Below are 13326 nucleotides of genomic sequence, written 5' to 3' on the forward strand. Positions count from 1 at the left end.
AAAAGCGGTCTTTTATTCTGACAAAGCTGCCCGGATACTTCAAAAGCTCCCGCTGCGTTAGACATTTATTCTGACAGCACTAACCGGATGTTTCTAGAGCTTCCGGTGTTAGACTTTTATTGTGACAGAGCTTTCCGGATGCCTCCCCCGCTTTCGGCCTCTGGCTTGGCGTGTGTCCCGGCTGTTTACGGCGCTTCAGTGACAGTTTGTCAGCTTCAGAGAACATGAGCGACTCGGGCCTGTCAGACGAAGCGGCGGCTGCGGCCTGCAGCGACGGAGCTCCCGTCACCAAGGTAACCCCGTTCACACACAGCGGGCCCGGCCTGCGTCTGATATCGGACACGCTACGGGCTGCGAACTTCGCTCCATCGGGTCCCGCGGCACTCGCTGCCGGCTGTAGCTGCTGGGCTGTGGCGAGAAACTAGAAGCTCCATCATCAGACTCGGTACAAGTCCGAGCGGCGCAGTGTTCAGTTCCGCTCTGTTCACTGAGTCGAACTTTGTGACTCACTCAGTGAAGAAAGTCGAACCTTCTTACCGAGTCACCATGAGAGTGCAGAAATAGTCCAAACCAGGGCCGGAGTGGGACTCACTTTCAGCCCTGGAGTTTCATATCTCAGACCGGCCCACTTTAGGTTCACCACCTTTTAAAATCACGTAATTATAATCTTAAAAATGTGACGTTCATAGCACTATTCTGTAAAGCCTTCTAATTGTTTGTATTTTTCGACAAAGTTTCCATTTCATTGCAAGTAAGGGGTTGCTTCATAATGAAAATTTAGTTCCAAACCAAAAAATAAAGGAAGATATTGGTAGGTGGAATTTGATACCAGTCTGTTGTTGGAGGAACTGTGGAGCCCAGGAAGCCAACCACTTTCTCTTATTTTGGGCCAAGTAACCAAGTAATTACTTTCTGGCACATGATCCACAAAGAAATAGTTGCTATAATTGGAAAAGACTAAATTAATTTAACTGGAAAGAACTCTTTTTCAGCTTGCTCCAATCCACATCCACAAATGTCAAGTGCTTATTTGGAATACTGACTCTAGCAGCCAGAAAGGCAATAACAAGAAAATGGCTTAAGCCAGATGGCCCATCTGCTAATGAATGACATGATATCACCTATGAAATCTTTCTGATGGAGAGAATCACTTTCTCAACAAGGCTACAGAAAGCAAAATCTGGAACGAGTGGAAAAAGGTCCCCAAAACGTCCGTCTTTCGTCTGATTTATTTATTTATTTTTATTTATTTTTGTTATATATTCCACTTGGATTGCTCATTTTTGTAATTGCTTTATTTGAAAAGTACACATTGTGCAACCCCTATTTTCCTTTTTTTTCATATAGTGTAAAACACCCCATGTTCTGTTGTGCATGTTCTGCATTTGTGTTATTCCTTCTACTTTATTTAAAAAAGAGGATCGCTTCTCATGCCGATTTAAAGATGAAAGTTTTGTATTTGTTGTTAAGTGACTCCACATAAAGAAAATTGAAAAAAGAAAATTTAGTTCAACACAAGTTCTCCATTATACAATCCATCTTTTTTTATAATTTCAAAATCTATATTTCAAATAAGTGTTAACAGATATCCAAACCTTAATTAAACAAAAACATAAAATATTAGATTCATAATATAGAATAAAAAAATTTACTTTCTTATAACACTATGATCTGTTTTTCAAAGAAACATGACCGACCCTGGAACATGAATAAGCCATGAGCAGTGCACCGGTCTCTGCCTCTTTGTTTATGACAATATCATTATCCAAAGACATGAGGATTTCTTCCTCAGTGCTCATGAGCATGAAGTTTCTTCTGGGTCAAAGTGCTCCTGAGTCTGTTTTTCATGAAATGTACCGTTGAGAAACGTCTCATCTATAGGAAGTACTGCTTGATTGTTCACACACTGTTCCAACAGCTCAGCTGTTCCTTCCATAGTGACGGGATCAATCCCCTCATCACCACTGGCTCTGCTTCTCACACTAAATCACTTTTTAAAAATTCTCAGCACAAATCTGTCCTTTTTACAAAGTGCAGGTCAGTTTCATTAATGTAGAGCTGAATCATCTAGAATCTCAGGGCATTTCTCATATGGAGCAGGTCTCCATCCTACTCTTCATTATATTGAAGATGCTAATCTGATCTATCCTGAGATCAGTCCTGCCTGCTTGCTGCTGGATCTGGTTTCTGAGGAGCTAAAAGACAAAGTTTACCAGTTATGTGGCCTTGCATCAGACTACCATGAACATTATATCATTTTGTTAAATGCCACAACGCCACAGAATTCATCGACTTGATAATCAAATTGAACAGTTGTTTGGAGGCAAAGTTAAACATCTTACTTGTTCCATCGTCATTTGTAGTTTCTAACCGTGAGGCTGGTTTTAATGAAAAAGTTGCCAATCTTCGCACATTTTGTTGCATCTATTTCCAGAACTCTATCCATCCTTCAAACACCACTGACCGAGTGCACGGACGTGTTACGTCATCAGGGTGCGTCTGCAAATAAAAATAAAAGAAGCTTCTAGTGGAGGGGGGTGGGGGCGGCCCAGGAACCGCGGAAACAGCGTGTGATCAACCCAGTGCTGTGAAAAAGACCGGCAAGGCCTTCTCTGCAGGCCGAAGAAAAATATCAGAATCACAGACTAATGTTGATTATATCTTCTTCATTAATACTGCTTAAATAATACCACACTGTCTGTCCGCTTCTTCTCATAGCTTCTGCCCTGGCCGGCTGCGCTGCTTCCATATTAAAGCTTTTAACCAATCACAGTTCAGTCATCACCTGTTGCCGGGTAAAGAAACCTGCCTGAAGCCTTCAGATTTAATTCTGCAGGCGTCTGCAGTGTAAAACAAGCGTCGGTCACTCTGCTGCTTCAACCAATCAGATTTTGATATTGGAGACTCAGGGCCTTCTAGAAGGCCGAGTGGGACGTCAGAATATTCAGCCCTCTGATTGGATCATCAGAGAGTTCACTCTCCAGCGCTAGCTGACTGCATCGGAGGCGAGCTGGACGAACAAAAATATAGTTGTGTTGATTTAAAAGCGGTTTTATCAACCTACAATGACTAAATGAGAAGATAAAGACATTTGGTTGCAGATTTATTGTCAAAACCATTTTCAAGATGGACTTTGAACGCACCGCAGCGCTCCAAGCGCATGGAGGTCCGGTGCAATTTACTTGTGCTCATAACAACTTCCTTGGCAAGATTCAGGATTATGTTATTTGCCATTAAATTATTTCCAAGACCACGAAAAACTGACGTTTGTCACCCTCCTCAAGCCCCAGAAGTTTTGGGAATAGCTGCCGCTTTTTTATGCAGCTGCAGCAGAAGGAGAGACTGAACTCAGATTTATTTTCATCATCATAAACAGTCTTCGTCATAAACACTCTTCAGAAAACCAGCCAAGTCCACCACTGGTCATAAAGGTATTTATTCTGGCTACTCGAGTATCTATCTGTAATGCAAAAGCTTTTTATACATTTCTGCATGATAACTTGTTTTTGGAGCCATAAAACAGTTATTGAGGGCTGGATTGACTCAGAGCAGCACCAGTGAAGGCCGAGGTCTGAAATGCACCACCGCCACTTGTAACTGGTGAGTTGTCTGTATTTTCAGGATTTGAAGCTGAAAACAGACTTTTCAATTACACATATCTTTGTACGTATTGACAAATCTCATTACATGTACACATTCTAATACAGATGAGCAGATTTGTTACACATATAAATACCTAATTACAGACAGACAAATTAAGAGACGACTTTTGCAGACTCAGGTTCACATGAACAAATTCTTTTACACATTGACAACTCTGACTTTGGACAGACGGATTGAGATACAGACAGACAACTGTCTATACACATTGATAAATAGTTTAGCTATAATAATGCCCCCATAGATCTACCTGCACTCAGAAAGGTGTGAGTGAACCGGCTCCTCTGGTTGCCAGTTGAATTGGGAGTGAATAAAAATGACTGGTGAGTTTTGAGCGATTTGTTCAGGACTAGCGCATGGTATTTAGGTGTGGTCCCAGCAGTTTGAGTCCTGTTGGTGTTTAATCTCTGGTACAGTCCCTGTACAGTCTGTTAAAGACGTCACCAGCTGTACATTTTATTCCTGAACTTTTAGACCTTTTCTGGAGGTTTGTTCTGCAGTACACAGAGGAATGTTTTAACTCCTGAGTGAGCACTGGAAAGGTCAAAGTTCATCACTCTTTGTGCGTGCGTGCTTAACTCACTGGGAACATTTGACTTAGAACATTTTGATGAATTTAAACCTTCAGATTGTCATCAGGATGTTGGGGACAACAAACACACACACAGCTGGTTCACAGTAGAGCAGAGAGCTGGTTCACAGTTGAGCAGAGAGCTGGTTCACAGGTCCAGCTGTCAGGGAGAGATACGTCACGGAGGGTACGTCCGAAAAGCCCCTCCTATCTCCTTCTCTATGGTCTTTACCTTAACCCCCTGGATGATGTCACGGGGTTAAGGAAAGGCGTCAGAAGGCTTCCTAAAGGAGTTAGTGAAAGGCGATCACGTTAGTGTGGCAGTCGGACCGCACTTTCACTGAGTGGTGTCATAATAATGCGACAGCGGCGCAAGTTAGTGACGACATGGTGGGGAAAGAACTACAAGTTTCAGAAAATGAACTACAAAAAGCGCATTTGGGTTTTATATGATTTAAAGTTGTTCAAGGCAGATTATTACTTTGGTAACTTACATGATTTGCTCCCTTTTTCCGACATTGTGAGTTTCCCTGAACGCTCCGATGAGCGGGTCCCTTTAAATGTTGTCGCCACAAGGAATTGTGGGTCAGCATGAGCTCGCCTCCTTTGATAAAGGATGCATCAGTGGTTCCTAAGCTAAAGAAGGCTCGGGTGTCAAACTCGGATCCTTGAGGGCCGAAGCTCTGCATGTTTTCCATGTCTCCCTCCCCTGAATGTCCGGATGGTTCAGCACAAAGCCAGATAAAGAGCTGCTCATTGTAATCAGCTGCGTTGAAGCAGGGAGACATGGAAAACATGCAGGGCTCCGGCCCTCGAGGCCCGGAGTTCGACACATGCGAGTCTAAAGGAAGCAACCAGCCTCCTTTCCTTTGCTTATTGAGAATTCAGACCGTCCTTATCATGGCCGCCACACAAAACACTTCCGGTGTGAAGGAGAAGTGGATAGATCAGGAGATAGGAGGGACAATTCAGACGTACCCATAGTGTGAAGCACATAAAGTGACTTCCTGTCTGTCTGTGGTACGGGTACTGGTTTACACTCTGTGCTGTCGGTTCTCTCCCTTCATATGAAGGTGAGTTTATCTGGAGGGTCCAGCTCCACTCAGCTTCTCTCACGTTCAGATTTCTCAGCTTCAGAGAAAGTTTCACACGTTCTCGTCACAATCCTCAGTGCAGCTCCAGAACTCTCCTTGACCTCGAGACGACTGATGAGTCTCCGCTCGCATGGAGACGAGAGCAGGGTGAAGAACCAATACTGCAGAACACTGTGAAGAAGCAATCCTGCAGTGAAAAACCAATACTGCTATTAAGAACCAATACTGCTATGAAGAACGAATACTGCTGTGAAGAACCAATACTGCAGAATGCAGTGAAGAACCAATACTGCTATGAAGAATGAATACTGCTGTGAAGAACCAATACTGCAGAATGCTGTGAAGAACCAATACTGCTATGAAGAATGAATACTGCTGTGAAGAACCAATACTGCTATGAAGAACCAATACTGCAGAATGCAGTGAAGAACCAATACTGCTATGAAGAACCAATACTGCTATGAAGAACCAATACTGCTGTGAAGAACCAATACTGCAGAATGCAGTGAAGAACCAATACTGCTATGAAGAACCAATACTGCAGAATGCAGTGAAGAACCAATACTGCAGAATGCTGTGAAGAACCAATACTGCAGAATGCTGTGAAGAACCAATACTGCTGTGAAGAACCAATACTGCAGAATGCAGTGAAGAACCAATACTGCAGAATGCAGTGAAGAACCAGTAAGAGGTGCAGGTGGAGAAGAGGTTGGTGGAGGCTGCTCAGAGACAAAAGGAAGCAGGACGAAGCGAGCAGCCCCAAAGCAAAGAAAGTGAACTCTAACAAAGGAAAAGCTGTGAGTTCACCAGAGAATCCTGAAGCGGATCTGAGCTCAGCTGAAGAGACTGAAAAATATTTAGAGTACCAGGAATGAAACGGTTCCTACAACAAACAAAGAACGAAAAAGATGAAGGTATTAAGGACTATTTTCCGGACGCAGAACATTTCTTAAACATTGTCAGTCAACATAAAGGTGCGAGGAGAGGCGGGGCTTACTGAACAGGAAGTGTTCAGACCGAAGAAGCTTGTGGTGAAAGTCAAACGACCTCCTGAAAGAACAGAATGACTCACTAGGCTGGTTTTCTATGGCGCCCCAGATTGGCCATAGAGTTAAAGTCATGATGACGCGAGGGAAGGAGATGATTTGATCCGAGGCCACGAGACAGTAACTCCTCCACTCGTGCCCTTTGTTCACCAGTGTCGCCTCTATTCCTGTCTTGTTTTCTGTCATGGAGCTTTGAGATGAAATGATGCGGAGCACATTAGATGTTGGTGTTTTCTAACTAAACTATGTGAATTACAGAAACGTTAAACTCATCTTGGTCCAAACAGAGAGGATCTAATTCTGAGCAGCTCCGAATCACGTCTCCCCTCTTTACCATCAATGAAAGTGCTTTGATTCAACATTCAAAATACTTTATTTATCCCCTCGGGGCCATTTCAAAAAAACAGCCCACACTGAGTAGTTCATGTAAGCACAAACATCCAAACCTGGGGGGCTGAGTGAGGTGGTGGTTTGATGAGCCGGACAGCAGCGACAGGAGGACCGTGTCCTCGGTGAACCAGGTGGGTCGACCTGGACCCATCGGTGTAGAGGACGAACAGAAGAGGGGAGAGAACAGAGAGAAGCCCTGTGGTGAGCCAGTTGATGTGGAGACGACGTCGGAGAAACTGTTAACCAGAACTCTCTGTTCTAGTTAACAGAGACCAGGATCCTAACCAGGTCCTGTGGATCCTGGTTAGGAAATCCAGGATCCACAGGACCAGCCTGTCATCAAGCTGAGAACCTGCTGCTGTGACGACGTGATGTTTAACAAGAGATGTCAGGGCTGCAGGCCTGATGGGGCACAGCATACAACATTTCAGCATTACGTTGGGAATTTCTGCTCCTCTCACTTTATTTCTAGATGTCTGAATCAAAGTCTTCAACATGGAGGAATGGAGGTGTAGAATGATAGAACGCAGCTCTACAGCCGTTTCCAATGGCAACCGACGTAAGCACACTGATTAAAGTTCTTTCACATGAAGACATTAAAAGGCTCATTTTATGGCAAAAAAATCCAAGCTTTCATTTACAGTAGTTTGTTTAGTAGTTACTGATGAACCAAAAGTATGACTTCATTATAAAGAAGTTCTGTGGGTAAAAATTAATATTGGAGCGTCTCACAGCGCAGCACAACGCAGCCTCATGCAGACCTCAGCCTGCCGTCATAACGCCATTCAAGACCTGGAAGTGAAGTTAGTTACAATGATGGACCATGGGGGACTTGAATTTCATTGTGGGATTGTGGGGGTCGTACATATTTCAGTAAATTCAGGCAAGTGTGTGTGTGTGTCCGTCCCTCCCTTTGAGGGCAACCATTCTGCTGTTCTGGACTGGTCCTGACCCGGTGGAGGACTGTTCTGGACTGGTCCTGGTCCATTAGTGTCCATCAATAATCCGTTCAGACCCGAGTCTGACCCAGTTTATTGATGGACACTAAATTATGGGACAAGTCAAAATCGATGTGAACAGTTTTTGTAAAACCTGAATTTGAACGTGAAAATGTTTTATTTTTTTTTTTTTTAAGTAGTGACAGAATATGAAATGTAAATAAAACATTTTTTAAAAATAATCTCACTCACACAGGACTTCATGATGCAGCAGACGATGCTCCGGGTCAAAGATCCGGTAAAGTCTCTGGATTTCTACACCAGGATTTTGGGCATGACGTGAGTCTGACGTCCTCCTCCTCTTCCTCCCGTCGTTCACTCCCGCTGTTGTTCTCTCCCGTTATTGTTCTGCACATAAGGATGGTGATGTGTTCACTCCATCCTCTCTGAAATGTCTGTCAGTCTCCTGCAGAAGTTCGACTTCCCCTCCATGCGGTTCTCTCTCTTCTTCTTGGGCTACGAGGACAAGAAGGAGATTCCCACAGACGTGAAGGAGCAGACGGCTTGGACGTTCTCCAGGAGGGCAACCATAGAGCTGACACAGTGAGGACGTCCGAGGGTCGGTCCGAGGGTCGGTCCGAGGGTCGGTCCGAGGGTCGGTCCGAGGGTCGGTCCGTCACTCTGACCCGTGTCTCCTTGTGTTTCAGTAACTGGGGCTCCGAGGCCGACGAGAGTCAGTCTTATCACAACGGAAACTCTGACCCTCGAGGCTTTGGTGAGATTTTCTCCGCCACCAGGTTCCTGTTGTTGACTTTACTGTGACCAGGATGATGTGCAGGAGGTTCCTCCTGAACACTATAACACGGTACCGTACCGTGATGGAGGTTCCTCCTGAACACTTCAACACGGTACCGTACCGTGATGGAGGTTCCTCCTGAACACTTCAACACGGTACCGTACCGTGATGGAGGTTCCTCCTGAACACTTCAACACGGTACCGTACCGTGATGGAGGTTCCTCCTGAACACTTCAACACGGTAGCGTACCGTGATGGAGGTTCCTCCTGAACACTTTAACACGGTACCGTACCGTGATGGAGGTTCCTCCTGAACACTTTAACACGGTACCGTACCGTGATGGAGGTTCCTCCTGAACACTTTAACACGGTACCGTACCGTGATGGAGGTTCCTCCTGAACACTTTAACACGGTACCGTACCGTGATGGAGGTTCCTCCTGAACACTTCAACACTGTACCGTACCGTGATGGAGGTTCCTCCTGAACACTATAACACTGTACCGTACCGTGATGGAGGTTCCTGGACAGTCAGGTCAGGTGATTCTCAAACCAACTCCTGCCGACCCTCCACAGGTCACATCGGGATCGCCGTTCCTGATGTTTACGCAGCCTGCAAGTTGTTTGAAGAACAGGAAGTCAAATTCGTGAAGAAGCCAGATGATGGTGAGAAGTTGTCTGTGTCTTTGAGCACACGGACACAACACTTCACGGGGAATCACATGGTCCCTGCGTCCTTGCTATCACTTCCTGGTTAAAGCAGCAACGTTTTGTTTGTTGGGGAAGACTTAGAGCTGCGACATCCCCCCCCCCGGCTAACTGCTGTCCCCTCTGCTTGCTGCAGGTAAAATGAAGGGCTTGGCCTTCATCCAGGATCCTGACGGTTACTGGATCGAGATCCTGAGTCCCAACAATATGGTTTCCATCACCTCCACCTGAAGCTGCAGTGTGCAAATACTTTAGATACTCCAGTAACTAATCTGAGTCACTGTTGGATTCATCAGTTTGAATGTGATGCTGGAATTATTGTGTAATAAAAACAAAGACAGCTTTTCAGAATAAGTGCATTTTTGAGTTCAAAATGAAACATTTGTAGTTTTAAAGGGGACATATCATGCTAAATCCACTTTTTTAGCCCTTAAATGCATTTTGTTGTATATTTAGAGTGTTTAGAAGTACAGAAAAGTTCAAAGTAGTCTCTTCAGGTGCTCCGTTGATATCTTTATATTCTGTTTTGGTCATATTTTGCGATCGGTTTCGATTTTTCTATTCTCTATTACGTTTTTTGAACAATGACGTCACAGTATTCTCAGCGGAACTGCCAAATTAGGACATCGACATTTCGAGCAATCCGCCATTTTTGTTTCTCGCTGCGATTTTGTAGTCCAACCGAAGTTACGAGAGGATAAGTCGAAATGTTCGGTTGTTGGATGTAGTAACCCACAAGCTTCGTTACACCGTCTCCCAGCATCAGAACCTTTTCGAAGTGCCTGGTTGAGTTTTATTTTTCACAGAAATGGTCATTTTTGTGTGCGCGAATCACTTTAAGGACGACTGCTTCAGCAACCTCCGCCAGTATAAAGAAGGATTTGCCGAAAGACTTGGTCTGATTGAGCGGTCAGTTCCTTCTATCTATGGAGACGACGAACAGAGCACTTCGGTAAGCTGTATATAACGCTAAAAAGTGTGATGATAAGACGTCCCTGTCATTGTTTTGTTAGCATTAGCAGTTGCACCGTCTTCATATGTTAGCGCTGTGTGCTCGTTTTAGATTATAATGTAACTTCTGTGTTAAATAGTCGTTGTAATACAGGCAGTATTGTAGTAGTGGGCATGGATGGAGAAGTTAGTGTAAATATAGTAACACACCATTGCGTTACATCCATATGAAGACGTTGTTCTGCAGCTGCATCATCGTCATTTTCATCTCGCTCCGCCGGGTCCGACTCTGGCTCCAACATGTATGGCTGGATGGACAAATCTTCCGTTGACATTTTGTAAATAATGTGTGAATATAAAGTTTCTGCGCCGCTAGATAATTGTATCTGTTCTATCAAACTACAAAGATGGCCGAACAGGGTGGCGTTGAACCGAGTGTCACCTCTGCAACCTGGAGAGGAGGAGGGGTATGAAGTGTGTCATTTGCATTTGAAGAGACCGCCCCAAAACGAGTTGCTCTCAGAAGCGCATCAGAAAAGGGGTTGAAAAGGGGCCTGTGGAGCTCTAATAATGAGGAATTCAGACCCAAGCATTGCAGTTTCGCGTTGTATAGACCACAACTGTATGATTTATATGTAAAAAGGAAGGATTTAAAAGCATGATATGTCTCCTTTAAGAGTAAAGCGGAGTCACACTGAATCGCTGCTGCTGCAGTGAAAACCTGAACACATGAATCTTTTCATCGCTTCACAAGCAGCTGAAACCAAGAGCAAAGTCTAAAGAGTCACTGACTAATGCTCTTATTCATTCATTCATGGAGTTGTCGAGGTTTTACTGTCATTGCGACTCAGGAGAAGTTTGCTCTGTGCTCTAATAAACAAAGAAACTCGAGGCTGTGCTCCAGGGGCGTCAAATCAATGGAAGAACAATTTCAAGTCGGCATTTTCTGTATTTAACAGCTGTTTGCGTGTGTAAATGATATAATCAATAACTGTTCACACCTTAATGAGGGACAACCTGTACTGATCACATGTATTGATCTGTTGACACCATCAGAATAGATTAGACTAGATTACATTAGACTAGTTTACAGCAGTGAATCCACTCTAGATTCCCACCCAGGGTGAAGGTGTGTATTGTCAGGTTGTCAGCCTGGGGTCACTGCAGTGGCTTGTACTCTAAACTGGATCCTGGTTGCCTTTCACAGAAAAAGCCTTGAAATGACTGTTGTTTGGTGCAATAAAAATAAAGCTGAATGGAATCAAGTTGCAGGAAACACTGCAACTCATCTGTAAACATTCTGATTGACCTGCACATGAGGTCTGGCATTGTCCCCCATCAGAAGGAACCCAGGAACCACTGCACCAGCATCTGGTCTCACAATGGGTCTGAGGATCTAATCCTGGTACCTAATGGCAGTCAGGGTAGCTCTGGGGAGCACATGGCGGGCTGTGGGCCATCCAAAGAAATGCCATTGTTGGGCTGTAAGAAGAGGCCCCCCTTGTGGCCGTGGGCCCTCATAGCACCCTGGTGAATTCTGTTTGACAGTTTGAGCAGAACATCACATTAGTGGCCTGCTGGAGGTCATCCTGCAGGGCTCTTGCGGCGCTCCTGTTCCTTCTTGTACAAAGGAGGACGTAGTAGTCCTGCTGCTGGCTTGTTGCCCTCCTACACCCCCCTTCACGTCTCCTGGCCTGTCTCCTGATGTGTCCTCCATGCTCTGAACACTGTGCTGGGAGACACAGCTAACCTTGTTGCCACAGCTTGGATGAGCTGCACATCCTGAGCAACTTGTGTTGGTTGTAGACACGCCTCATGCTGCCTCGAGGACTGAGAACACTAACACATTTCTTTAGGGCATAAAAGAACGTCTGCCGGAAGGCATGAGAGAGAATTCCTCAGATAGAACCTGGTCTGCTTGGCTGGTGATTCATTTTGCTTTTCTAGCTACTTGTTCCTCCCAGATTGCGCCCAAGTCCATCTGAGGAGTTCCAATAATATTGGAGCACAGTTTGACATTATCTAAGCTGTTCTTGTCTTTCACAGACAGCCCATCGTACCAGCAGGTAAAGGAAAAGGATAAAAGGCTTTTAATAAAAGAATGGTAAAAATGTTGTGAAATTGTGTCACAGACCACACAGCCGGGCTCCCATTCCAACGAGGCTCCACAGCCGAGTGCGGACAAGTACCGTCACCTGGACCATCAATGGCTGTTCCCACCGGCTCCACACAGAGGGCCAATAACTCATCCCCAACATCCATCTTCTCCCGCTTATCTGTTTCACAGGGGTGTCAGTCTGAGCACTGTCACCCAGATCACATTGCACTGATTAAGACCCTTCCTGCGGGGGGTGAGCCCACGGGAAGGTGGCGCCCGGCGTGGGACATGAACCCTCTATCTGGAGATTACGAGTCTCATGCTCTACCAACTGAGCTCCCCGGGGACGTCCTCAACCCCAACCAGGACAACTTCAATAAATAAACTGATGAATACATCTCCGCCCAACGACGCTTAACTCGCATTTTAAAATTGACTTTTATTCTTAAATTTATGAATTTGAATAATTTGATTTTGTATTTTATTCCCTTCCCTACTTCCCCATCCTAACCACACCCCTTTTTCCTTACCTAAACCTAACCTCCTTCCCTCCCCTTGCCTAAAAGAACTTCGCTTCCTCATTACTTTGTTGACCCCGTTTGGCAATCAGCTCAGTGTTTAAGTCGAACTTAAGCTGTGAGTCAAACACTGTGCCTAGATATCTATAGGAGTCTACAATTTCAACCTTTTGGTTGTGAATGGTGATTTCCTGCGGCCTGTCATTGTTCTGCCTAAAGTCAATGATTAGCTCTTTGGTTTTTAGCACATTTAAGTCCAGGAAGTTCTCGTCGCACCATTCCACTAAAGCAGGTAAGGCCTGACCATGGTCGGGGTCTTGGATGTGAAGAAGACTCAGGAGGACAGTGTCATCAGAGAATCTGACGATATAGCTGCCTTCCTGTGATGTTCTGGGTACATGATAAAAAGTAAAGGAGACAGTACACAACCCTGAGGTGAGCCTGAGTTTGAAAGCTTCCTGCTGGACATGTGTCCGTTCACCAACACCAGCCTGGACTCTGCTTGTTAAAAAAGCTAAAAGACACTAAAAACTGGGCAGGTAGATTAAAATATGATG

At 44.9% G+C, this 13326-nt stretch overlaps 1 protein-coding gene across 1 annotated transcript; it reads left to right on the forward strand.

Annotated features, from left to right (window-relative positions):
* Positions 1–162: 162 nt before the first annotated feature.
* Positions 163–11043, forward strand: LOC308106528 (lactoylglutathione lyase-like). Its single transcript, XM_080458334.1, has 6 exons — positions 163–293; positions 7956–8038; positions 8162–8302; positions 8407–8474; positions 9071–9160; positions 9339–11043. The coding sequence occupies exons 1-6, from the start codon at positions 225–227 to the stop codon at positions 9431–9433; spliced, it is 546 nt and encodes a 181-aa protein (XP_080314460.1). The 5' UTR covers positions 163–224; the 3' UTR covers positions 9434–11043.
* Positions 11044–13326: the final 2283 nt, after the last annotated feature.

Source organism: Lipophrys pholis (genome assembly GCF_963383615.2).
Source record: "Lipophrys pholis genome assembly, chromosome: 2".
Classification (NCBI taxonomy): Eukaryota; Metazoa; Chordata; class Actinopteri; order Blenniiformes; family Blenniidae; genus Lipophrys; species Lipophrys pholis.

Bases quoted from the DNA above. Each gene is read 5' to 3' on its own strand.
- LOC308106528 (XM_080458334.1), top strand. From the start codon at position 225: ATGAGCGACTCGGGCCTGTCAGACGAAGCGGCGGCTGCGGCCTGCAGC. The intron at 294-7,955 runs GTAACCCCGTTC...TCACTCACACAG, and splicing joins ACGGAGCTCCCGTCACCAAG to GACTTCATGATGCAGCAGAC. The intron at 9,161-9,338 runs GTGAGAAGTTGT...TGCTTGCTGCAG, and splicing joins CGTGAAGAAGCCAGATGATG to GTAAAATGAAGGGCTTGGCC.